General features: G+C 34.9%; 1 protein-coding gene across 3 annotated transcripts in view; it reads left to right on the top strand.

Annotated features, from left to right (window-relative positions):
• The window catches only part of AGPS (alkylglycerone phosphate synthase), a 135974-nt gene that overhangs the window by 76490 nt on the left and 31828 nt on the right, over positions 1-27656 (top strand). For all 3 annotated transcript variants that reach the window (XM_027773119.1, XM_014589018.2, XM_027773120.1), the window contains exons 12-16: positions 8451-8527; positions 10972-11084; positions 15752-15821; positions 18139-18200; positions 24037-24126. In XM_027773119.1, coding sequence (XP_027628920.1) covers positions 8451-8527; positions 10972-11084; positions 15752-15821; positions 18139-18200; positions 24037-24126 — 412 coding nt within the window. The remainder of the gene's footprint in view (positions 1-8450; positions 8528-10971; positions 11085-15751; positions 15822-18138; positions 18201-24036; positions 24127-27656) is intronic.

Here is a 27656-nt window from a genome sequence, read left to right as displayed (position 1 = left end):
GCACCCTTCAGTGGACGTGATCTTGCCACAATTCCTTCTTCTCCAATTCTCTACTCTGTCAGGACTTTGGGCACACATGCACCTACCTCCAATGTGTTTTTAAGCTTTAGAGATTACAATTTGAACCACGTAGTGAGCTATGTGAGATCTGGCTCCCTTAATTCCTGAGCCACCGAGCCTATTCAGTTTTTGGGTCTTACTGTGTTTTGTAGGCTGGCCTCCAACTCTGCATCCTCCCGTCTCAGTCTCTTGTGTAGCTGAGAGTATAGTTGTAAGCCACCATGCCTTGTAGCTAGATTTCGATTGGGTGAATTAAATAATATCAGTAGTAGTGAAAATGGGCTCGTGGTTTTGGGAAAAGATGTTACAGCAGGTTATATCCAAGGTACATTTGGGGCATGCAGAGAGAACTTAATAGGCCATTGAGTTTGAAACCATTTTTCTTTTTATCTGTATTTCATTTAAAGTATTGAACTTTCTGACACAGTTTACCTATTTCAATCTTATTGGGTAGTCGGAAAAGTCATGACACATTTTTGCATAGAAAAACATAGAAAAATACATTATGATTTCTGATGACCCGATAGTTTCATTGCTTCTTTATTTTTTCATATACTGAGATTTACTGTGGGATTTAAATTTGTGGGATTTAAACACTCTCAAAACAGTTACTGTAATTAAGGGAATGACTGCTCAATGATAACTATTTATTTATTTAACACGAACTGTGGTCGACTACGTGGGAGCCCAGCGACATAGCCATTACGCTAACTGCTGGTTCCCAATGATAACTATTAATGGAAAAGATAGTAGGCTCTTTTGGTCATTTCTGAGAGTAGCTTAGATTTTAATTTAGATAGTAATGATTATAGTTACATAGAAACTAAAGTCAGGCTTATAACATATCAAGAGTTAGTTGTGTGTGTGTGTTTTTAAATTTTTGCCAATTAAAAAAAATTTGTCAAGGGCACATGTGCTCACTGAAGAACAGAGCAAGACTGACAGGGGATGTGAGAAAGCACCCCCTCCTCAAGGGGCATGGTTACGCCACAATCCCTTGTCCTCCATCTCTCTGGTCTTTCGGGATTTGGGGCACACAATACATGCCCCGGTGTGTTTCTTAAGCTGCTGAGTTTGGAACTCCAGCATAGTCAGCCAAGTGGGATCCAACTGCCCTAACCATACCACATACTGGCCCGAAGAATTATATTTCTTCAAGTGAGTTACAACTATTTATTGATATAAATTACTTTCAAAATACTATAATACTGATTAATAAAATTTAAGATAAATGTGTTCTATAAATAATGAAATAGCTAAATCACATGCAAATCAAAACTCTTGTGTGTGTTGGCTTATGTTTAGAGACCTAGGTCTGGGGGCAGCAGGTAGCATGGTGGTTAAAGCACTGGACTCCTGTATGGGTAATCATGGTGCAAGACCTGGACTGGTAGCTTCAAAATCATGCCAGGTGTGTGAGCATGCATGCCCTAAAATCCCAAAAGGAAGATGGAGTAGAAGGGATTTGCAGCTACTTCCCCCAGTGGGGAGGTGATTTCTCTCTTTGTCTTTCTCTTACTATTTCTGATTAGTGCATGCACCCTATGGCAACCTAAAAAGAAAAAAGAAAAGGTCTGAGATACCCCTGTATCTAATTAATATGACTTTGTCATCCATTTATATTGTTGTAGTAAATTATGTTAGACATAGGCATCTTTGTTAAATTAACTGTGAATTGGTCAGGTTTTATTTATTATTGGTACCATAATAATTTAAAACAAAGATTTAAAGGAAAGGGTCCTTTGGCTGTTATTCTTGCTTTACATTTTCAATCTATTGGGTATATTTTTCTATGCAAAAAATGTGTCATGACTTTTCTGACAGCCTAGTATACCTAGAGATATTTTATGTCCTACGCTGTGGTAGGTTCTGCCCTCTCTAGTCTTGACTATACCTCCCCTCCCTCTGCCCTTTACTTAACCATGAAAGTGAACCTTTTGAAATACAGATCTGATCATGCTTCTTGGCTGTCTGTAATCATCTTGCATCCTCAGTATCCATTGAAGCCTTTTCATCTATGTTTGCCATGGCTTCATGATCAAGCAACTAAAGGAGTGGTGCACAGCAAGGGGTATCTAGGACCCTGCATCAACCATATGGCTGATGGGTCAGTGTTTGTACCATATTGATTGTTAACAAAGGACAAGCCATATTATTATCTGTTAGCATTTCTAGTATTACTACCCCATACCTCTGGTTATAACTTGTGGGATTTAAATTTGTGGGATTTAAACACTCTCAAAACAGTTACTGTAATTAAGGGAATGACTGCTCAATGATAACTATTTATTTATTTATTTTTTTTAGAGAGATTTTTCACTGTAGGGCGCGTGTGCTCGCCAGACAGACAGAGAGAGACATAGAGACAGAAAGCGAGAAATCACCCCCCAGGGGGGATGGTCACGCCGCAATCCCTTCTCCTCCATTCTCCCCTCGGGATCTTGGGCACGCACGCACACGTGCCTGGCGTGAGTTTTAAGCCACCGGGTCCGGGACACGAACTGTGGTCGACTACGTGGGAGCCCAGCGACATAGCCATTACGCTAACTGCTGGTTCCCAATGATAACTATTAATGGAAAAGATAGTAGGCTCTTTTGGTCATTTCTGAGAGTAGCTTAGATTTTAATTTAGATAGTAATGATTATAGTTACATAGAAACTAAAGTCAGGCTTATAACATATCAAGAGTTAGTTGTGTGTGTGTGTTTTTAAATTTTTGCCAATTAAAAAAAATTTGTCAAGGGCACATGTGCTCACTGAAGAACAGAGCAAGACTGACAGGGGATGTGAGAAAGCACCCCCTCCTCAAGGGGCATGGTTACGCCACAATCCCTTGTCCTCCATCTCTCTGGTCTTTCGGGATTTGGGGCACACAATACATGCCCCGGTGTGTTTCTTAAGCTGCTGAGTTTGGAACTCCAGCATAGTCAGCCAAGTGGGATCCAACTGCCCTAACCATACCACATACTGGCCCGAAGAATTATATTTCTTCAAGTGAGTTACAACTATTTATTGATATAAATTACTTTCAAAATACTATAATACTGATTAATAAAATTTAAGATAAATGTGTTCTATAAATAATGAAATAGCTAAATCACATGCAAATCAAAACTCTTGTGTGTGTTGGCTTATGTTTAGAGACCTAGGTCTGGGGGCAGCAGGTAGCATGGTGGTTAAAGCACTGGACTCCTGTATGGGTAATCATGGTGCAAGACCTGGACTGGTAGCTTCAAAATCATGCCAGGTGTGTGAGCATGCATGCCCTAAAATCCCAAAAGGAAGATGGAGTAGAAGGGATTTGCAGCTACTTCCCCCAGTGGGGAGGTGATTTCTCTCTTTGTCTTTCTCTTACTATTTCTGATTAGTGCATGCACCCTATGGCAACCTAAAAAGAAAAAAGAAAAGGTCTGAGATACCCCTGTATCTAATTAATATGACTTTGTCATCCATTTATATTGTTGTAGTAAATTATGTTAGACATAGGCATCTTTGTTAAATTAACTGTGAATTGGTCAGGTTTTATTTATTATTGGTACCATAATAATTTAAAACAAAGATTTAAAGGAAAGGGTCCTTTGGCTGTTATTCTTGCTTTACATTTTCAATCTATTGGGTATATTTTTCTATGCAAAAAATGTGTCATGACTTTTCTGACAGCCTAGTATACCTAGAGATATTTTATGTCCTACGCTGTGGTAGGTTCTGCCCTCTCTAGTCTTGACTATACCTCCCCTCCCTCTGCCCTTTACTTAACCATGAAAGTGAACCTTTTGAAATACAGATCTGATCATGCTTCTTGGCTGTCTGTAATCATCTTGCATCCTCAGTATCCATTGAAGCCTTTTCATCTATGTTTGCCATGGCTTCATGATCAAGCAACTAAAGGAGTGGTGCACAGCAAGGGGTATCTAGGACCCTGCATCAACCATATGGCTGATGGGTCAGTGTTTGTACCATATTGATTGTTAACAAAGGAAAAGACATATTATTATCTGTTAGCATTTCTAGTATTACTACCCCATACCTCTGGTTATAACTTTCAATACATTATATTAAAGTTATTTATTTTCAATATATTGAAATGGTATGTTGTTGGGTAACTTGAAATTATAGATTTCCTCTGTAGACTAAGTTTTCTCAAACTTAGGGAATCTTTCTTAGTCATTTTTTTGTTTGTTTGCTTATTTTTATTTTTGCTATAGGGCATGCGTACTTGCCAGAAAGAGGCAAAGAGAGGGGGAAAGTGAGAAATAACTTCCCAAGGAAGAATGGCTATGCCACAGTCCCTTCTTTTTGTCTCCTCCTGGAATTTTGGGCACACATGCCCATGTGCCCAGTGTGATCTTGCAGCCTCCTGGTCTGGGAGTTGAACCTTGCAGCTGGCTATGTGGAATCCAGTGCCTTAATCTCTATCCCATTTGTTGGTCCTCTTAGTCATTTGTTTTCATCTTCTGAAATTATCACATAATAGACACGTATGTTGATTGAATTAATCAACAAATTAGCAAGAGATTGTGAGCAGTCTCGGATAACTCATAGCATATCGCTGAGCACGTTTTCAGCAGCACACCGTTAATCAAACACCTCTTCACTACTTTAGGTTTTTGCCATAGGGCACATGCACTTGCTGAAAAGAGACAGAGAAAAATAGTGAAAGGGAAAGTGAGAAATCACCCTCCAGGGAGGTGGCCATGCTGCAGTCCCCTCTCCTCCATTCTCCTCCTGAGATTTTTGGCACACGCACACGTGGGCGCAGTGTGATTTTCAAGCCACCAGGTCCAAGACTTGACCCATGCTTGTCCATGTGGGAGTCCAGCACCTTAACTGCCATACCAACTGAGGTGGTACTCTCGTTTTAAAAATGTCTCAAAGGCTAAATATTTTGTTCGAAGTCTATAAGTTATATTTTGTAGAGCTTGAGTTGAACCTAAATCTGATTCCAAAGCCCAAGACTTTTCACTGTCTTGAACAACTTCTTTGCTTCCTAGATATTTAATAAATCCACTTATTTAATAAATCCATTTTAATTACTTTATTAGCATTGTTCTTTTTGAGGTTACTATTTTTAAAAGAATTATTTATTTAATTTTATTTACTATTATTATTTTTAGATATGCTATAGGACTCATGTGCTTTTATTATTATTATTATTATTATTTATAGATTTAATCACTGTACATCAGTTCAGATTGTAAAGAGACTTTACCCAGTATGATATATTTCTCAGTCCAGCCCAATTGAGAATACTATACATGTCCTCATCAACAAATAATAAACTATATCTGTGTCCCACAAATGTCTTACCTCTCTGTTTTTTCTTCAAATTTCCTTTCCTACGTTCTTCCTGTCCCACATTCTTTCCACTTTGTCTCTAGTGTCCATAACAGTTTTTACTACTTTTATGTCTCCCAGACTTTCCGTCTCTACCATAGAGTGCGGATAGTTAGTATATGTTAAGTGCAGACATACTATGTATTTCTTTCATAGCCTGACTTGCTTCACTCAGCAACTAATCTTCCATATTCATCCACTTTCTATCAAATTCCAGGGCCTTGTTGTTTCTTATGGCTGAGTAGTGCATGGAGTATATGTGCCACACTTTTTCAATCCATTCATCTGTTTGTGGACATTTGGGTTGGTTCCATATCTTAGCAATCGTGAATGAAGCTGCAATGAATATAGATGTGCAAGAGCTTTTCCGATGGAGTGTTCTCCTGTCCATTGTTTACCTTCCCACCAACAGTGTAGGAGTGTTCCCTTTTAACCACATCTCCTCCAGCACTTATCAGTTTTTGTGTTTTTAATCTTTGCCGTACTGACTGGGGTTAGGTGGTATCTCATTGTGGTTCGGACACATGTGCTTACTAGAGGGAGACAGAGAGAGAGAAAAAAAAAAACAAGCTGCCAGGTTTGTGGTTACACCTTGGTTGGCCATGTGGGAATCCAGTGATCCAACCACCACGTCATCTGCTGGCCCTTAATTAGCATTATTACAACACAGAATTCACTAGTCAGGCCATCCGGCTAGTAAATCTGGTAACCAGTTTACTATAAAAGATAACACAAAATAACAGAATATATTTAGAATGTAATTAGAGTGGCAGAGTTAATTTAAGGGAAAAAAGAGATAACATTTGACCCACTTAAAAGCCAGCATCATTTCATAGTAATTTATACCTTAATGCTATCATCTTCACTCAATATTAGGGATATATGTGACTCTCCCTATGTTGACTCAATATTAGGGATATATGTGACTCTCCCTAAGAGTAAAGGAAATTGTGCATATAAATGTGCAAAATGTCAGTATTGAATATTTCCCCTAAGAATTATTTTATGGTAGAGTAGTAACATTTGGATTCCTCATGCATTATGTAAAGATATGTGGGGGCCAGCAGGTGGCGTAGTGGTTAAGGCACTGGACTTCTTCATGGCCTACCACTGTTTAAGTCCTGAACCTGGTGGCTTAAAAATAACACTGGGCACATATAATTGAGTGTTGCTCAAAATCCTGAGGGGACAGTGGAAGAGAAGGGACTGCAGCTTGGCCATCCCCTTCTAGGGGTGATTTTTCACTTACCCTCTTGCTGTCTCTCTTTGGTAAGCACATATGCCCTATGGCAAAAACCTTTAAAAAAGAAAGAAGAAGATACGTGTATCAGGGTCCTGATGGTGGCACAGTGGTAAAATATGATACTCTCTAAGGCAATTCCACATAGACAGGTTCTTAGTTTAAGCCTACAGATTTCCTTGAATATTTAGGGCACCTGCTTTCCTATGATCTGGGGCTGCTGAAGGCCGAGGTCCGTCCTGCGTGTCCCTACCTCTTCCTTGGTCATGAAATTAATTAATTAATTAATTATTTTAAAAGATGTGGGTCAGAAGACATATGAATAGATGATTTTAATATACTCAAGAACACAACACATACTCAATACTTAGATGTTTACATTTTTTTTTTCCATTTGTTGTTAACATAGGAAGGGTTCCATTTGGGATAGGAAGTGAATCTTTTGATGATATGTTATTTCTTAACTGTATACACGCTAGAAACTGTATGTTTTAGAGCATTGGTTATACCAGAGAAGCATAGGTTTCAATTAAAGAGAAAGAAAGAAATTCCTAAACAGATCTCTTACTTGTGGTCCAGAAGCTCAGAAACATTGCTAGGTTGAGGCCCATCTAATCTAGAATTTATTTTATGTGTTTATTTGTTTTGTTTTAAGACCAAAGTTATAGTATGGATATTTAACTTCTCGTTAAGACTTACATTATCTTAACTGTATACACGCTAGAAACTGTATCTTTTAGAGCATTGTTTTGTTTTAAGACCAAAGTTATAGTATGGATATTTAACTTCTCGTTAAGACTTACATTACTGGAGTGAGGTCTTTTGTGTGACACAGTTTGCGATTATAATGAGAAAAAGATGTAGTAAATAAGTATCACTGATTCACATTCTCACTTTCAAAAAATGGATGGTTAGAGAAAAAAACTATAATAGTCATTGTTATTGTAGAAACAGACTGCTATTTGTACCAACTTTAAAAGAAGCCTCCACTTTAAAAACAAACAAAATCCTAAAACCTCACAGGCTTCTAAAAAATAGATTTTTTATTTGGAGTTACTTTTAAACTAAGATGTCAAATTTTTGTAATGAAAATTCTATGTAAATGGTAAGCCTCATTTTTCTGAATTGGGCTCATAGCACTAAGGCCAGATGTATGACCCTTAACTTAACAGTCATGGGAGTTGAGAAGTTACTACTCAGGAAACTGAGAAAATAGTAAAAGGTTTTCACTCAATTAAGCTTAATCCGCAGGCAAAGATGTTAATTTAGAAGACTCTGAGACACCATTTATGTTATTTTGGCAATTCTAACTCTCTGGGTGTGATTAAGGAAGCAATTGCTAGCTTTATGCCAAGAATTCTAGATGAATTAAGAATTAATTAAGAAACCACCTTAAACTTGGCATTGACTCCATATTTGGTTATAGTTCTGAATGGTTTCTGTATAATTAAAAAAATAAAAGTGAAACGAGTCACCATTGGGTGTTCTTAATGAAATAAAATTAATGAAGTAGTTTTACTGTGTATAAACCATGCCATTAAAAGAAAACTATGTGTGGTATTAATTACATGTAGTAAGTTGGCTTAATAAACTGAGAATGGGTTTTATAAGTAAAAAGTTGCTTGTGACTTTTGAAAGAAGATAATAGAAGATGAAGATCTTAATATAAATGTATATAATAGATTTAAAAATTAATGTCATAAAAACTTTCATTTTCTTTTAGAATACTAAGTTGATATAGCCTCTCGATCTTCTGAAAAAAAACAGAATTTGCTATTAACTTGGAACATAAACTTTTTTTTTTTAACTTTTTTAGGTCATGCTCTTAAACCTCAGGTTTCCTCTATTTTTACATCATTTTTGGATGGATTAAAAAAGTTTTATATTACAAAGGTAAGAATTTTTATAAATTGCTAAAAAATTTCTTTTTCTTTTCTTTCCTTTTTTTTTTTGCTAGAGGTTGTGTGCACTTGCCACAGAGAGAGAGAGAAAGTATCCAAGTATCCCCATAGATGCATGGCTGTGCTGCAATCCTTTCTCTTCCATCTCTCCCACCTTTTGGGGCATACATGCATGCACACCTGGCTGCCGTGTCCAGAATTTAAACCATGTGGTCAGCCATATAGAAATCTGACTGTCTTAAGCACCAAGCCATGGAGCCAGCCCCAAATGCTTACACTTTAAATGCTTACGATACTATTTCTTGCCTTCTCCTCATGTACACCTTTTTAAGGATATTTTTCCATACTGCTGCATACATTTCATAAGTATAATTTTTTATGTAGGAATAAATACTCTTATCAAAATAAAATAAGCTATGGAGTCAATTTCAGGAATTTTTACTTCTTTTCCAGCTTTTATGTTTCTAAGAATAACATTGCATTGAACATTTTCATGCTTACATTTTTTATATTATGAATTCTTTCTTTTATATTAGGCATATAGAAGTGAATTAAGAGTATGGACTTTTTTGTTTTATTTTTGATTGCTGAATTGCTTTTCTAAAAGATTATACCAGTGTATATTGCCACTTGTGGTATATGTATGCCATTTTTTGGTTTTGAGGTTCTTTTTACTTGTGGCATGCAATTTTGTTATGTTCTAAAGTAGAAGAAAATAGTACTTCATTGTAATTGCTGCTTCTTGAAATTCCAGTGAGAATGAACATTTCCCATTATTTCTAGATGTATTTTTTTGTATGAATTAGTTGGTTATGGTTATTTTGCCAAAGATGGTAATGACATGTTTTTTTTCTTGGTGTTTTGATGCCTGCACGTTATGGGATTACTAGATGCCCTTTGTCATAAATAATTGTAAATAATTTATTCTAGTCAGGTGCCTCCCTTTTTAATTGTTTTTTTTTTCTTCTTGGTGTAAAAATTTCAAAATTTTGTATTTTTTTTCTGTGATTACTTACTTCTAAACTTAGAAAAAAGAGTCTTCTTTCTTCTAAAAGTATGATCTGAGCCTCTTTTTTTCTTTCATTCTTTTCGTTAAATGGAAGTTCTTTAATGTTACCTTTTTATTATTGAATTAACTTCAATTTTATAGATTGATAGATCTAAATTAATTTTTACCCCCTACTCTTCCTATTGCTAAGCTGTTGTGGCAGTACCCTTAACTAACCAATCTCTGCTGCTCATGCATTGCCATACTAGGCCTAAGACATTTTCTTATATACTATCTGAGAAATAGAACCCTTTTAATGTATCTAATTGTTCTTTTTTTTTCATACCTAAAGATCTTTTCTTAATTTTTAATTTTTTTCTTTTATACAGTCAATCACATTATTTAGCTACATTGTTCTTAATGAATTTTGTTCTTGAAAAGTGTAAATGGAGTCAGTTATGATAAGTCTAGGTTTTTGTCTTGTTTTTCAGAATTTTCCTTGTTATAAACCATCAATTGTTTATTCTAGAAAAATTTTAGAAACTCTTCATTATTGTAGAATGTTTATTGGGGTTTTTATTAGAATTGGAATAAACTAATATGTTAATTTGGGCAAGAATTGGCAGTTTCTGGATTCCGGAGCTTGTATCTTTCTCATCTTTTTTTTTTTGGTGAGAGATTTTTTCACTATAGGACGCGTGCGCTTGCCAGACAGACAGAGAGAGACATTAGAGACAGAAAGCGAGAAATCACCCCCCAGGGGGGATGGTCACGCCGCAATCCCTTCTCCTCCATTCTCCTCTCAGGATCTTGGGCACGCACGCACACGCGCCCGGCGTGAGTTTTAAGCCACCGGGTCCGGGACGCGAACTGCGGTCGACTACGTGGGAGTCCAGCGACATAGCCATTACGCTAACTGCTGGTTCCCTCTCATCTTTTTTTAGACATGTTTTCCTAATGAAGTTTTGCATTTCTTTTAAAATTTATTCTTAGATACTATTTTAGCTTTATACATAAAATCTCTTTTGAAAGTACTATTTAATAAAAAGTTATTGTTGGTATGTAGAGATTCTTTTAGTTTTTACTTTTACTTCCTATATCTAACTCTTTATCCTATAATTTTCTAGTCTTCGCTTTATTACAGTTAAAATTCTGACAAGTTACTTATCGCATTTATATACCAATATGTCATTATGACTAACTCCATGGCATACTTTGAAATAGTGTTTTTTCTATGGAACATAGTTTTCTCTTAATGAGAATGCCTGTGTTAATAGACACATTAAGCAGTCTTGCTGAGTGATGTGTAAAGTCACAAAGTTCAATTTTTACGAATTTGGTGTATTTGAGCCCCAGGTAAGAGGAAAAAGAACAAAAGGTGTCTAGATTGACTGTTTTATACAATAAGACTTATCTGTAATAATACATTTTTATTTTATTTGTTTTAGTTTAAAGGATTTGATCCAAATCAGCTAAGTGTAGCAACATTACTGTTTGAGGGAGATCGGGAGAAGGTTCTTCAGCATGAAAAACAAGTATATGACATTGCTGCAAAATTTGGGTATGACTTTAAGTTCAAATTACCAAGAGAAAGTTAAGCTAAGATTGTAATATCTGAAGTAATTATTCATGTACCAGACACTCATGCCTCCAAATAAATCCTATGTCTCTAAGCAGTTATTAATTTAAATTTAGTATCAAATTTGTTGTATTTATGATAGTAAATTTAAAATATTGTTTTGATTTACTTCCAAAACTTGTAGAAAGTTAGTTCAATAAGTTACTCTTCTTCGTCTAATATATATATTAAATATTTTATTGCATTTTCCTGACTTTTATATTAATTTCAGTTTTGTGATACTTGTGCTAGAATGAAATAGTGATAATAGTGTGTGTGTGTGTGTGTATGGCGTATGTTTTTAAAAGGAAATTGTGTTTAATCAGAGGTATTTGATAAATTATCTATACCCCACCCCCTGTCATTTACTGTTTTGTGCTAGTATAAAGAAACACAAAACATTTCCCATCCATAACCCACTGAATAATGATAGGGTGGTTTCTGTCTGTCTGCTTGATGGATTATAAGATTGATCGATGAGAACTATAGTGAAAATGCCATTTATCAGGACTATATTTTCCCCTTTCCTTTTTAAGTACATAAACTAATGGTTTTCTGGATATCTATCTTTACTTTTATTTTTGATTTCAGAGATTATGCACATTATGCTGAGTCTGAGTTCTTTGTTAGTATTCACTTTTATTACTTTTTTTAAAAGAAAAATGAACACTTAATTTGCAGCTATGTATCGTAGAATGTCCCACTTTTATGGACTTTTCTCATAAGTAATTTAAGTCCTTTATTTGTAAGATTGTCTGAACTTAGTGTTAAAGTATTGTATTCTTAGTGTTAAAGTATACTATTCTTATTTTCTATAAAAGGGCTTCTAATTTTTTATTTAATTTTTAATTTATTTTTGTACTGCTATTGAGTATCGAAAATTAACTTCTCATTTTTACTCCCTATAGTGAAATTGGCGAGTGGCATTTTAATTTCATTAATCTTTTATCTTTTTTTCTCCCAGATCACCTTTTTTGGAAATTACTGATACTCGAATATAAATTAGTTAAAAGTAATTATAACATGATGATTCATTTAATGACCAAATAGCCTGAATTTCAGATCATTTCATTTTCATTTAAAATTTTGAAATGCACATATTTCCCAACCCAGAAAGAATTTAGCTTTAAATTTAGTTTTAAGTTATAAGTAGTAAATTTAATTTGATTGACTTTTTTCTTAAAACACATATTATAAACAAGGCTGCTTAAATTGAAATGTTTCCTATCTGCTCTAGCCTTGAATACTAAAGATTGATACTTAAAAAAATTTTCCATTGTATATTTAAATATTTAACATTTTCAAATTTTCCAGAAGAAATGTAGAGAAATGAAGAGGATATTTTGCTATAATCATTAGGGTTAAATTTCCTTAGCTTCACCTCAGTTCTTCCCTTCTCCCACAACACACATACATACAGACACATGCTTGTATATACAGAGTAACTCTATTTTGTAGGATCCTTTAATTATAATTGCAATTCAGAGTAACTAGCAAATCCTTACTACTTAGTAATGTGCCTCGTTTTCCTGTTAAGCCGAAGTGGGATGATGACAGAAATACTGTGTGTCCTACCACACATGTCATTTTTATAGAACATTACCTGTCTCAGGTTCTCAATCACCATTGAAGCCTGGTACATACTTGTTGCTTGATTGAATATTTATTGAATAAATTACTGAAACTTGTCAGAACCATTTTGTCAGTTTTGCATAGTTTTAGCCACCACCTGTCATGAGCATCAGTAATGCCAGTTTTGTTTTCTTATGTAACAATCTCCCAACAGTTTAGACCATTTTTATATGTTGTCTTTGCCATTTTTCTCTCTTGCTTTCCACTCCCACTGTTAAACACCTTTAAACACATATGAACCAATAGAATATAGTAGCCAAATATTGAATAATTATACTTTGGTTGTTTATCCTTGTTTACTAATAATTCATTTTAACTTAATGTAAGAACCAAGCAAAATAAACATTACCTGTCAGCATTCATGACATGTTTTGACATTTACCATAGAACTTAATATATTATTGTTATTTTTAAAGTGTGTGCTTACTTTGTTTAATGTAATTCAACATGAGAGTGATTAGGATCACCAGATGGCCCTTTTATATAAAAAGATTGAATCTCACTCCTCTTTCATTAGTCTTCCCAATCCTTTCTCATTAAATAGCTTTTAATTTATTTAAGATAAATTGTGAACTGATATTTGAAATTTGTGGATTGAGCTGTGATTGGGGATGGATGTTGCTACTTTCACATAAAGCATTTTGAATCTGAGTGTGGTTTTTTGGAGTGGTGAAAAAAGTAGTAAATTAGAAATAATTTCATTTCTAAGCCCTGCTATCATTTGCATATTGTATTTAAAATAATTCTGGCTAGAAGATCAAAAGTTCTAAAGCTGAAAAGAGAGAAGTTCTGGGAAGCTATTAGTAAATTTCCAGGAGTGCCTGTGATTCAGAAATTTGAGACTTTTAGATTGAATTTTCCTTTTCTTTGGGATTTATGACTTTATACCTGGGACTAGAAATGAAAAGTAGGACTTTCTGACACATCAGAGACAGACCTACTAAATGTTCACTCTTGACACTTCTCACCAGATAACAAAATTCTCAATAAAGGGATCTTGTACCTGTTTTAGTCGTTACTTTCTTTTACTTCTCTTCTACATGGGATGAACTGTTTCTTTTTCCCAACTCTGTTGTGTTTTTTTCTCTCTAGGACTCAGAGTCTGACTGTTTAATATCTAGCTATTTTCTTCCAAGCACTTGTCACAGAAATTGTCTGACTAGTTTTTTAAAAAAAAAAAAAAATTCTTTTGGCTGTCTACTTTCAACTACACATGTAAACCAAAACTGTTTGTCTCTTCTTACTTTTTACTTTTAGCTGCTTGAACTAAATTCTGTCTTGTTTGTTAACATTCTGTTAATATAAACGATCCCCTTTATTTCATTCAACCACATCTTCAAGTAGTTCTAGACAAGGCTACTATATCAAATCTTTGCCTTTCCTTCTAGATGACACTAATGCATATATATCCAATCTGTAATAGTAAGTCAGAAAGTTCCGATTTAATCTGTATGGTCTATGCTGAAATTGCTGAATGTTATTTGTATGGAACAAGGGTACATCTACATTATATTTTCTTATTTACCACCAAATCCAACAAAATTTCAGGAATAGAAAGGATAAAACTGTAAGGTATTGACTGAGGCCATAGGATAATGATTTTTCTGTTAGTTGACTAAAAAAGAATTAAAATTTAATTTTGCACGATAATCATAATTAAAACTATTTACTATAGGTACTAGAAAATAATTTGTAACAAATTAGAGTATTCAAACTGAATTATATGTTATATGGGGCTAATTCTGACCATATCACCAAATACAATTTTTATGAATATGACTACTTTCATATTGAATGGGGTTCTTAATATGTTCACAGTATGTTCATAATAATGACCTTACCTTGTTGGTGGTCTTGCACAGATCTCTGTTTTATTTTGTAATTTCATTATCAAGTATATTATGCTTGTGAAAATTATTTCAGCTTTCTTTATTTTTTAGGTTTTGCTAGAGGGCTTATGTGCTTGCCAGCGACACACACACACACACACACACACACACAAACAGATTCTACTCTTGATACAATCCACTCCACACCCCAAGCCTCCTGGCCAGCCAGGATTATGGGCACACCCTGGGTGAGCCCAGCATATTGAGGTTGACCTAGAATCTGAGCCCAGGGCCTTCTCACTTTGCTCTAGTATCATGCAGTAGAACTCTACTGACTGTTCTACCATTTGAGTCAGTTTTGTTAGTTTGGTGGATGAAAGTTTGAGTTTAATGATGAAGTTGAAATTTTTTCAAATTTAAAAGTATTTTAAATTTTTTAGTTTACAAACTTTTTCTCTTCATAGCTCTCTTTTTCCTTTTTCTTATTTTTGTTTTTTTTGAAAGGTTTTCGCTATAGGGCTTGTGCGCTCGCCAGACAGACAGAGAGAGACATAGAGACAGAAAGCGAGAAATCACCCCCCAGGGGGGTATGGTCACGCCGCAATCCCTTCTCCATTCTCCTCTCTGGATCTTGGGCACGCATGTACACGCGCCCGGCATGAGTTCTAAGCCACTGGGTCCAGGATGTGAACCACGGTCGACTATGTGGGAATCCAGTGACATAGCCATTACGCTAACTGCTGTTTCCCTTTTTTTTTTTTTTTGAGAGAGAGATTTTTGCTATAGGGCGCATGCACTCACCTGAGACAGAGAGACAGAAATCGCTTCCCCCCAGGGGAATGGGCACACCTCAGTCCCTTTTCCTTCATTCTACTCTCGGACTTTTGGGCACACATGTAGTTTTCAGTCACCAGGTCCAGGACTTCAGCCATGGTTGACTACATGGAAATCCAGCAACGTAACTGTTATGCCATCTGCTGGCCTCATCTCTCCATAGCTCTTTAAGATAAATGAGATTAAGATAAAACTAGGATGCAGTGTAGTATATGTTAATTTGATAGGCAGTTATCTTGACATAGCACGTAAGTTTAGTTTTATATGTTTTTAATAGTTCATTCGAAAAATTAACAGTTTATTCTTCAATTGCAGTGGGCTGGCAGCTGGAGAAGATAATGGGCAGAGAGGTTATTTGCTGACCTATGTCATTGCATACCTCCGAGTGAGTTATTTTGTATTTCCTGTCACTTAATTTATGTTGAAAGTAATGCTTTTTTTTCCTGACTTTGAATGAATGAAATCGTCGTTTTTATTTTCTTACATTTTAAGCTATCATAAGTTAGTATATCATTTACATTAACCCTAGATTAGCCACAAATCTTCAGAAACCTATTTAAATTTTGAGTGTGTGCTTTTGAGGAACTTTAAGATAATTCAATACTCCTCTTGCTCTTTGAAAGCATGGAACCTTTCCTTGTCTGAAAGTTGGGCATGCTTAGACGAAAACTATTTTATTTAGATTGTATTTCTCATGTGATTCATAATCTGTTTTAAAGTCATATATATCTTTGTGTCTTTAAAGATATTTAACTTAATTCCAAATAGCTGTTAGTTGACTGGTGATGATTACTATAGAGAATTAAAGAAATAATTTACATGTATTTGAGCACTAAAATTTTTTTAATTCTAGATTTTCTGTGTATGAGAAACTTTGTTAATCATATTAACCTCAAGTTTGTTGTATTTTTACTGATATGAACTTGTTCTTTTGAAATTTTATTTCTTTATTTAGTTTATTTTTCTATTTTGGCTATTACAAACTCATTTCCTAATTGCTTTCTGCTTTTGCTAGATTTAGTTTTTTGTTTTAATTTTTGCCTGTTATATCATGTGAAGGGTCATATTGTAAAAGCTTATTTCATAGACTCCTATTGAGAATTCAGCTTCCCCAAATAGTGAATTTTCTGATTTTTTCACTTGTAAATGGTTTTGAAGGAAATACTTGTGTAAACATAAAACAATTTGTTTCTACTCTAGGAAAACTTGAATTAATACATTTTTATTTTAGAGATAATTTAATCCTCAGATATAAATTTTAAATTGCAGTGGTTTAAAGCATATAGTCTTCCTCCCTTCCTGCCCCCCAGTGATGCTGACAAAGATAAGCATGTTTATTGCTTGTTTGCCATGTTAGAAATTCTGATTAAGAGATGGTTAGGACCAGCTCTGTGAAGCAGTAATAATGTGCTGCTTGAGAGAAGCTGGACCTCACATAATGACCATGGTTCAGCTACCTGGCTGGTCAGCCGCAGGCAAATGCCCAAGGTCCGAACGGCTGGATATTAGAGCATGGTAGTCACAACATGACCAGGTCCTGTGGAGGGTCAGTCTCTCTTTCACCCTCATGTGCACACACTCTGTAATGTATAGGAGATGTACAGATCATGAATACTAATAGATGATTTTAAACCTTATAAATAATGTCTACCTCATAGATTATCAGTACCCGAGATTCTCTCCATAGTAAGTATTTTGAGTATACATAAAATTTTATTTTTCAAAGTTCCAGTTAATGTTGAAGCTGAATCAAAAGTAAGTTAGGGATTTCTTCCTCCCTGAAATAATTCTTTTAATCTTAAAAAAAATTTTTTTCCAGTGCATAATACCATTATCACCAAATATGTTGTTACTGAACAAATAAATGAGTGCATAACAGAAAAATAAACATTTTATATCAGTAATTTGGGAATTTTTCCTATCATCCATTGGTAGAATTGAAGTGATTCATTTTACAAAAAGTGAAAACTTAAAATGTAATGATTTTTCTCTTTAAAATTTTTCTTTTAAATCTTTGCACTTATGTAGTTATTTATGAATCTTTCCAGTTTTGATAACAAAATAGAATTGTACTCTGGATAAAGGAATTAAGTACTATATGTTATCTGTAATGTAAACATTGTGTCTGTGTACTATAAAATATTTTTGCTAGGTAGGTGCGTCCAGATGGTCTGTCTGTCACACTAAAGAGAGTCACTGTATTTTTAAAATTTGTTTTTAAAGAAAAGATTTTAAGAAAGGAAAATATTTTCTTCACCTTCCTTTTCCCACTTGTTTATTCTCCTGCTCCTTCAGCCCCGATGACCAATTTTTTACATAGGTTACTTTGTTATGTAGGCCATTAAACATCTATTCTGCTGGTGTTGTGTACATGTACATAGGCTGTTCCTGGCTAGATACTCCATTCACTGGAGGAAACTTTGAGTTTCTGACCTGTGTCGGGCACTCTGCCTGGTGCCAAGGTTACAGAGGAGAATAAGACAAGGTTCCCATCCTTATGAAGGTCATATATATCCCTCACTTACAGGGCAATGTCTCCATGCTCTTCTGAGGTGGGCAATAAAGAGCAGTAAGGTTAAGTTAGAAATGTGTAATACTCATGAGCACATGAAATACTAACAGTGAACATGAATTACTAACAATGTTATTATTTCTTCTGCATCTGTTATAGTTTCTTGATTTTTGTATATGTGTCTTAACAGGACTTGGGTTTAGAATACTATGTATTAGGAGAATCTTTTGAGACTTCTGCTCCTTGGGACAGGTAAAATAATGAAATGCCTGCTATTCAAGTATACTATATCAGTTGCTGGAATAATTTACCTGTGTGTATAAATATGCAAACTTTGAAAATTTTATGAAGAATCATTGAAATGAGGTGGCTACTTTATTTAAATGTCTTCATCAGAATGCCATATTTTTAAGCCTTTTTTCTTTTTTTGGAATGGAGATAAATTTGAGCCAAAGAATGAAGTTTTTGTTGAAGTTTATATTTTTAAGAGCCTATTGAGCAATAAATGTTACTATATGTTTTTTTTAGCTTTGATTTAAATTAATAAGTGATTAATGTGCTTAAATTTTTCTCTATAAAAACTCCCAAGATGATAAAAACAATTAACCTTTTTTTGTAATATTTAGCTTTCCCTATTTATGTGTGTATATACCAAGTAAGATCTTGATTTACAGTTAATGATTTCTGGAAGAAATTCCATTTAAGAAATTAAGTATAATTTGTATTTTTATGTTTAAGCAAAATTCTAAAGAAAATTTTGAGTATATTATAAGAAATCTAAATAAGATAAATGGAAATAAATTTCAGAAGACTTTCTTGTTAGAAACACACACATACACACACATACACACACCCCTGTTAGGCATTAATTATAACTGGGAAATGTGAAATGGTTTTATTTAAAATGGACTGTGAGTTAGTTGTTCAGAATAAAAAAAATTTTAGGAGAGGGACCAGCAGATGACATAATGCCTACATCGCTGGACACCTATGTAGTCGACCGCAGTTCAAGTCTCAGACCTGGTGGCTTAAACTCATGCCAGGCATGTGTGCATGCATGCCCAGGATCCCGAGAAGAGAATAGAGGAGAAGGGATTGTGGCATGGCCATCCCCCCTTGGGGGTGATTTTTTGCTTTCTATCTCTCTGTCTCTCTCTGTCTTTTTGGTGAGTGCATGCGCCCTATAGCAAAAGCCTCTCAAAAAAATATTTTTAGGAGATTTTTAGAATTTTTTTTTATTTTTGTATCTTGTATGCCTGTCTTATATTCTTTAACATTTTATAAAGTATTTTAAACTTACAAAAAAGTAGGTAGGATATGACAAACTTCCTTTAGTCTGCCTCTTAGGTATTGCATATCTTAACATTCTCTTCTCCTCCAATTTTTTTTTTTTTCTCACCAGAAAATGTTTTACTTTCCTACATTTAGTCTTCATCTCTTATGAATTATATCTTTTGGTGCATGCTCATATTCCATGCATTGCTACATATTAACCCAATTTATAGTATCGCTGTGTCATTCACTGTCTTTGATGTTAAATGTTAATAAGGTGAATAAATCTTACAAATAAAAAGAATTGCCAACTCATTGACATGTGACACTTTTAAGTGGCAGAAATAGTTTAATAGCTGCTTGTTTTACTCTCCAAGACCGTTTTAGCCTTTAATACATCTATTTGCTATAGGTCAGTTTGGATTGCTCTATAGGATGCCATAGACTGTGTGGCTTAAATGTTCTTAAACTACAACATTCATTTATTTTAGTCTGTGGGCTCAAAATCCAAGACCACCAGGGTGTCAGTGTGGTAGAGGTTTTGGTGGAGACCCATTTCCTGGTCTATAGAAGGCTCTTGTCATTGTATTGTCACATGGGGGAGAGCAGAGAGAGAAAGCAGGCTCTCTTGTGTCTTTTTATAAGGATAATAATCCCATTCAGGGGGGCCCCACACCTATCACCTAATTAACTCCTAAAGGTTCCACCTCCTAATAACATTACGTTAGATATTAGAGTTTCAACTTAAAAATTTTGTCGGGGCACACAAACATTCATTCCATGTCATTATGAAAAGTAGGTTAGTATAGTGTTACCTCTTCAGCATTATGAATTTCCTTATCATCGTTAATACCAACTGATAATTACCATCTTGTCTGTTTATTCTTTTGTGGGAGCTAATCATGTGCTATCTTTTTATTTTTCTTCATCTCTTCCATGTATTTACTTACAAATTTATATAATTAACTCACTGATAATTTCTGTTTTATGCAGGTTTACATTTTTTTAATTTAATTTAATTTTTTTTAAGAGATTTTTGCCAGAGGGCATGTGCACTTGCTAAAGAAAGACAGAGAGAGACAGTGAGAGGGAAAGTGAGAAATCACCTCTCAGGGGGATGGCCATGCTGCAGTCCCTTCTCCATTCTCCTCCTGGGATCTTGGGTACGTAAGGGATTGCGGTGTGGCCATTCCCCCTGGGGGGTGATTTCTTGCTTTCTGTCTCTCTGTCTCTCTGGCGAGTGCATGCACCCTATAACAAAAACCTCTCCAAAAAAAAAAAATCTTGTGGTTAAACTTAAGGAATAGATACAAGCAGACATAGTGTAAAAGGAAGGAAAATAAAGGCCTAAGACAGAAGTCCAGGGAACCACAACATTTTAGGGAGAGTCACACAAAAGCTGGCAAGGGAGATTGAGGAATGAGCTCTAGAGATTTGGAGGAAATTCGATAATATGAGAAGAGCTCAGAGAAATTTTCTTTAAAGAGAAAATTGGCAACTGTTAAATTGGCTAGGAATTTAAAAGTATGTGTGGTTAATATTTGTATCCTACAAAGTTATTGGCCCAAATGAATTGAATTGACCTTTGATCAAGTTCTGTGAGAGAATACCTTCAGAATTCCTTCACAACAGATCATTTATAGAACACATTCAGTCCTGCTCTTTCTTCTCTCTCTTCATCATTCAGCCACCGGGGAGGGTTTAGATAAGAGTGGTTCCTAACGTGTCCCAGGTTTCCTATTGTGTTTGTGATGATTGGATACACTTAAATGCATTTAAACTGAAATAGAGTCTGCCCAATAGTTTAACTTGCAAAAAAACTGTAAAACCAAATGAATTGTAATTTCTACCCCTTTTTTTTTGTTGCAGCATTTAAATTCCATTTTTAGAGACAAGATAAAGAACTCGTTACATTTATAAACTTATTAGATTCATTAACCCAGTAGATATTAAATCTTAGTAGATTTTATTTATATTTAAAGTATTTGTTTAATAATGCAGACTTTCAAAATAGAGACAGTGCATGTATGCCAAAGATCCCGAGAGGAGAATAGATGACAAGGGATTGCAGTGTGGCCATCTCCCCTGGGGGGTGATTTTCCACTTTCTCTCTCTCTTTCTCTCTCTCTCTCTCTGTCTCTCCAGCGAGCACACACACCCTATAGCAAAAATATATCTTTAAAAAAAAAATCAATAATCTGAGTGCTCTATGAGGTATTTTTATAAAACATGCATTCTTACCAATCCATAAATGAGGAATAGTTAACATTAATACTCATATTTACTCACAGATATCAAAAGTAAAAGCAGAATTTAACTTAAGAGAATTGCATTGTAAAATTTGTATTTATTCTTATTATAAATAAGTATAATTTAATGTGTTTTATAAAGCTTAATCTGTTTAAGTGTTTTTGTTTTATCACACTTGTTTTCATACACTCAAGTCAGTTCCTGAGACTAGAGATAATCCCGCCTTTTAAGTTTCTTCACTATCTTTTCAATTCATGATACTAAGCTGACCAAAGTTTAAAAGCACAGACTCAGTGTCAGTATGACCCTAAGGATGCTTATTGGGGAATAAAATGGCTTAAATATACATTCACCTTGAGAGCGAATTTTCCAGATGAATCAAAATATTTAATTATAACAATATGTTGTAACTCACATTCCAAAATAGATGAAACACAAAATAGATTAATATTGTTAAATATTGTTAATCCCCCTTAAGGATTATTTCTGTCCCTCATCTGTCTGTTTTCATTGATTTTTTTTTTAATATCAAGTAGTCTAGCATAATACATTAGCATTTCACACATAGTATATATCCAGTAAGTTATTGTCAAGTTAGTTTTCAGCCTGGGAATAGGCTGTTGAACATTTGTCATAACATGACTTGTTAGTTGAATTCTTTTTTTAAATAATTATTTATACCTTATTTATTTATTTTGCTTTATTTGGCCAGAGAGGGACAGAGTAAGAGAGAGAGAGAAGGAAAGATAGAAAGCAAACTGCCAGGTCCAGGACTCAAACTTCAGTGGGCCATGTGTGAGTCCAGCATCCTTAACTGCCAGCCACCTACTGGCCCCTTAAATGCATTTAAACTGAAATAGAGTCTGCCCAATAGTTTAACTTGCAAAAAAACTGTAAAACCAAATGAATTGTAATTTCTACCCCTTTTTTTTTGTTGCAGCATTTAAATTCCATTTTTAGAGACAAGATAAAGAACTCGTTACATTTATAAACTTATTAGATTCATTAACCCAGTAGATATTAAATCTTAGTAGATTTTATTTATATTTAAAGTATTTGTTTAATAATGCAGACTTTCAAAATAGAGACAGTGCATGTATGCCAAAGATCCCGAGAGGAGAATAGATGACAAGGGATTGCAGTGTGGCCATCTCCCCTGGGGGGTGATTTTCCACTTTCTCTCTCTCTTTCTCTCTCTCTCTCTCTGTCTCTCCAGCGAGCACACACACCCTATAGCAAAAATATATCTTTAAAAAAAAAATCAATAATCTGAGTGCTCTATGAGGTATTTTTATAAAACATGCATTCTTACCAATCCATAAATGAGGAATAGTTAACATTAATACTCATATTTACTCACAGATATCAAAAGTAAAAGCAGAATTTAACTTAAGAGAATTGCATTGTAAAATTTGTATTTATTCTTATTATAAATAAGTATAATTTAATGTGTTTTATAAAGCTTAATCTGTTTAAGTGTTTTTGTTTTATCACACTTGTTTTCATACACTCAAGTCAGTTCCTGAGACTAGAGATAATCCCGCCTTTTAAGTTTCTTCACTATCTTTTCAATTCATGATACTAAGCTGACCAAAGTTTAAAAGCACAGACTCAGTGTCAGTATGACCCTAAGGATGCTTATTGGGGAATAAAATGGCTTAAATATACATTCACCTTGAGAGCGAATTTTCCAGATGAATCAAAATATTTAATTATAACAATATGTTGTAACTCACATTCCAAAATAGATGAAACACAAAATAGATTAATATTGTTAAATATTGTTAATCCCCCTTAAGGATTATTTCTGTCCCTCATCTGTCTGTTTTCATTGATTTTTTTTTTAATATCAAGTAGTCTAGCATAATACATTAGCATTTCACACATAGTATATATCCAGTAAGTTATTGTCAAGTTAGTTTTCAGCCTGGGAATAGGCTGTTGAACATTTGTCATAACATGACTTGTTAGTTGAATTCTTTTTTTAAATAATTATTTATACCTTATTTATTTATTTTGCTTTATTTGGCCAGAGAGGGACAGAGTAAGAGAGAGAGAGAAGGAAAGATAGAAAGCAAACTGCCAGGTCCAGGACTCAAACTTCAGTGGGCCATGTGTGAGTCCAGCATCCTTAACTGCCAGCCACCTACTGGCCCCTCGTTGAATTATTTTTAAATGAAGGATAGAGATGGATAAAGATTTGCATTCATATAGCCCAGAATTGAATTTTTATTAACATGTTCTTTATGACTTTTAAAAAATCTTGTCATTAAATTTACTTTGAAATTGATCTTTCGTAAGTGTAGGAAAATTCATTTAGGAGATGTGAGTATTTTCTTCTGGTCTCTGTTTTACCTATAGCAAAAAAAAAAGTGTTTAAAAAAAGCGTTTTGTCCTCTTTGAGATTACGGATGGAGGGCTCCTTTTGAATATCATTTCATTCTTGAAGGAAAGCTTTAGTTAAGAAAAGTTTTAGACTGGAAGTGTGCCATGTAAACTAGTATTTATTAGAATTGGTATAGTTTTCATTTGAAAATTTAATATTGTATTCAATGATCTTTTCTAGGGTTGTAAATCTCTGTAGAAATGTAAAAGAAAGAATAACAAGAGAATGCAAAGAGAAGGGTGTTCAGTTTGCGCCCCTTTCTACATGCAGGTGAGTTCTTTTATTGTTCAAATATTCCTTATTTTGGGAAAAACTGTTTTTTTTAATCAGTGGGAAACATAATTTGGCAGTTTAGAAAAAGCTTTAGTCTATTCTACTTGGCACGCTTTCCTTTCTCTTAACACTTTATCCGGATTGTGATGCTAGGATTTTCTGAGAATCCTGAGCCTACAGGAGTTGGATACACTTCTGTGAGGGAGCCTTCTACTTTATCTGGACAGAATGACAGTGTAAAGGGGTCTGAGCTTCTGAAGAAAGAGGCCTCTTTTATTCACTGAAATTATCAGTAATATAATAGACAAGAAACTGTAAGTTGTATAGTCAGCATAGCTTTTTGAGAGGGACAGAAAGTGTGTGTGCTTGCCAGAGAGACTGAGAGAGAGAGGAGGGGATAAAGAGGGAGAAAGCACCTTCCACGGGGAATGGTCAGACCATAATCTCATCCCCATTTCTCCATCCTGGTTGTGATTTGGGGCACACATGTTAACATACCTGGCATGTTTTCCAAGCTGTGAATGCTGGGACTAAAACTGCATAGTTGACCCTGCAGGACCCTGCTCCCTTAATTACTAGACCAATATAGTTCTTTACTAGAGAAAAACCACTTTCATCATTTTAGTTGCTGATGAAATGTAAAGAAATGAAATAAAGAAATGATAAGAGCAAAAGATCCAAGTGACAGTTAACTTAGTGATTCCTAATTTTTCTTTGCTAATGACAGTATTCAGTATCTGTACTATGTAATATGGTAGCTACAAGCCGTGTGTGTGTGGCTACTGAGTGATTGAATTATGACTAGTGTAAACTGTGGAACTGAATTTTAAATTTTATTTATTTTTTAAAGTAATTTAAATTTAATACGTCACATGTGATTAGTATTTTTCATATTAGATAGTACATGGTTAACTGATGATCCCATTGGAGGTTTTTTTTTGAAAGGGCTAATTTGTACTCCTATCTTTTGATATCAGTTTTCTATGTAAACACCAGGATATTAAATGTTTCAAGATTAACTTGAACATTTGACTTCTTTAAAAAGTTATTGGATTAATTGAAGAAGAGAATAAATGGAAATCATAATATAACACAAGAAGGGGAAAACTTAAAATAAGTGATATAGTAATAATCTGGCAATTTAAAATGTATTGATCGCAGCTGGCAGGTGGCATAGTGGTTAAGGCACTAGACTCCCACATGGCTGACTGTGTTCAAGTACTGTACCTGGTGGCTTGCTTTTTCACTTTCTCTTTCTTTCTCTTTCTCTCCGGTCAAATTTAAAAAACAATAATAAATAAAATAAAGTAATGCTTTTAAAAAATAAAATATATTGATCTTTCTGTACCATTTAATGTGTCACTCTTTTCCAAAACTCTTAGTGTATCATGAAGGTATCCTTTTTTTTTTTGGAGAAGTTTTTGCTATAGGTCGCGTGCGCTTGCCAGAAAGACAGAGACAGACAGAGAGACAGAAAGGAAGAAATCACCCCCCAGGGGGTCAGCCACACGGCAATCCCTTCTTCTCCTCTTGGGATCTTGGGCATGCATACACATATGCCCAGTGTGAGTTTAAGCCACCGGGTCCGTGACTTGAACTGCGGTCGGCTACATGGGAGTCCAGCGATATAGCCATTATGCCAACTGCTGGTCCCCATGAAGGTATCCTATTAAGCCTACATATTCATCGTGATATTTTGACATAGCATTAAAATTTGCATGTATTTGTTTTGCAGGACTAGAAATAGCTCTGTACTTTAAAAACTGATTCCTCTTTTGTGTTTTTAAACTTTTTTTCTTTACTCTTTTACACTGTTTCATATTATTCTCCTCTACTACCATGTTTTATTTCTTAGTTCTACTTAGTGTTCTCATTGGGGGAGGTATGCCTTAGAACTTGCACCATTGTGCTTGTGCAGGGTAAGAAAAAATAAATTTCTTTTAAAAAAATTTCTGCCAGATAGCACGTGCACTTGCCAGAGATACACACTGGAAGGAAGTGAGGGAAGTGAGAAAGTTCTGCCACAGGCTATCTCTTCTCCATTTCTCATTTTGGGATTTGGGGTACACATGCACATGCACCCAGCTTGTTTCTCACTCCAGGATCCAGGACACAAACTGTATGATCAGCCACAGGGAAGCTCACTGCCTTGACTACCAGGCAGCGGACAGGCCTGAAAGTGAATTGTAACATAAGATATGAGGAAATAATCTTTTTTATACCTTAACTGTTCATTTCAGTCAGAAGGGGTCTCCTTGAAATAGTCTTTTCTGTTTCAGTGTGAGAGAGACTGTCAAGTTTGATGAGCATTGCAGAAAGTACCAAGTCAAGTCTGTGTATTAACAGGTTTTAATACATTTAATACAAGTACATTAGGGATAGAATCAGAGAATGTAAAAACTAAAAAAGTGATTTTAGAGATTATTGGCTGGTATTTAAGGCATCTGAAGAGGGGTAAATAGAGGCCTCATTCTATTTTATAAAAAGCTTATAACTTAGTAAAACTAATGGTGGCTTAGTGATTGACCTGGGAGAAAACCTTTCCAACTGATGGTATAAGAATGTACATGTTATTGGGGCCAGCAGGCGGCATGGTGGTTAAGGTGCTGGAATTCCCACATGACGGCCATGGTATGAGTCCTGGACCTGGCAGCTTACTTTCTTACTCTCCCTCTCTCTCTTTCTTTCTCTGGCAAAATTCGTGTGAAAAATAATATTAACAATAATAATAAATAAATCATTCTTTTTTTAAAAAAAAGAATGTACATGTTACTTTTTTTCTTTTTTTTTTTAATTTGAGGATATCTTTTTTTTTTTCTTAAAGAGAGATATTTTTGCTATAGGGCACGTACGCTCGCCAGAGAGTCAGAGACAGAAAGTGAGAAATCACCCCCTAGGGAAATCACCCCTTCTCCATTCTCCTCTTGAGATTTTGGGGGCATGAGCACATACACACAGAGACACACAGCTGGCCTGGGACTCGAACCACCATTGACTACATGGGAGTTCAGCAACATAACCACTATGCGATCTACTGGTCCTATCTTTTTTTTTTTTTTAAATATATATATATTTTTGTCTTAAGGCATGTGTACTCATTGGAGGGAGACAGAGACAGAGAGAGAAAGTAAGAAATCACCCCCTCAGGAGATGGCCACTCTGCAGTCCTCCTGGGATCTTAGGCACACATGCACATTCCCCTGGAATGATTTTTAAGCCACTAGCTCCTGAACTTTAACCACTGTCAGCCATGTGGGAGTCCAGCGATGTAACTGATATGTTATCTGCTGGCTTCAAACCTTCTACCTTAAAATCCTCAAAAATCTAAAAAAAAAAAAAAAAAAAAAAAAAAGATGTCTGTTTATATTATCAACCCAAATTGATAGCTGGTTCTTCTCTTGACAGACAATCCCAGTCTGTCAAGCCCATACTTCCTCCACCCACTGCCTGATTTTTTTTTGTTTTTTTTTGTTTTTAGTTTGTTTTGTTTTGTTATGAGAGAGGGAAAAAGAGTGGGAAAGGGAAAG

This window comes from Tupaia chinensis, unplaced genomic scaffold (assembly GCF_000334495.1).
Source record: "Tupaia chinensis unplaced genomic scaffold, TupChi_1.0 Scaffold000322_1, whole genome shotgun sequence".
Lineage (NCBI taxonomy): Eukaryota > Metazoa > Chordata > Mammalia > Scandentia > Tupaiidae > Tupaia > Tupaia belangeri.
The sequence above is the reverse complement of the archived record's forward strand: the minus strand, read 5'-3'. Positions and strand labels throughout refer to the sequence as shown.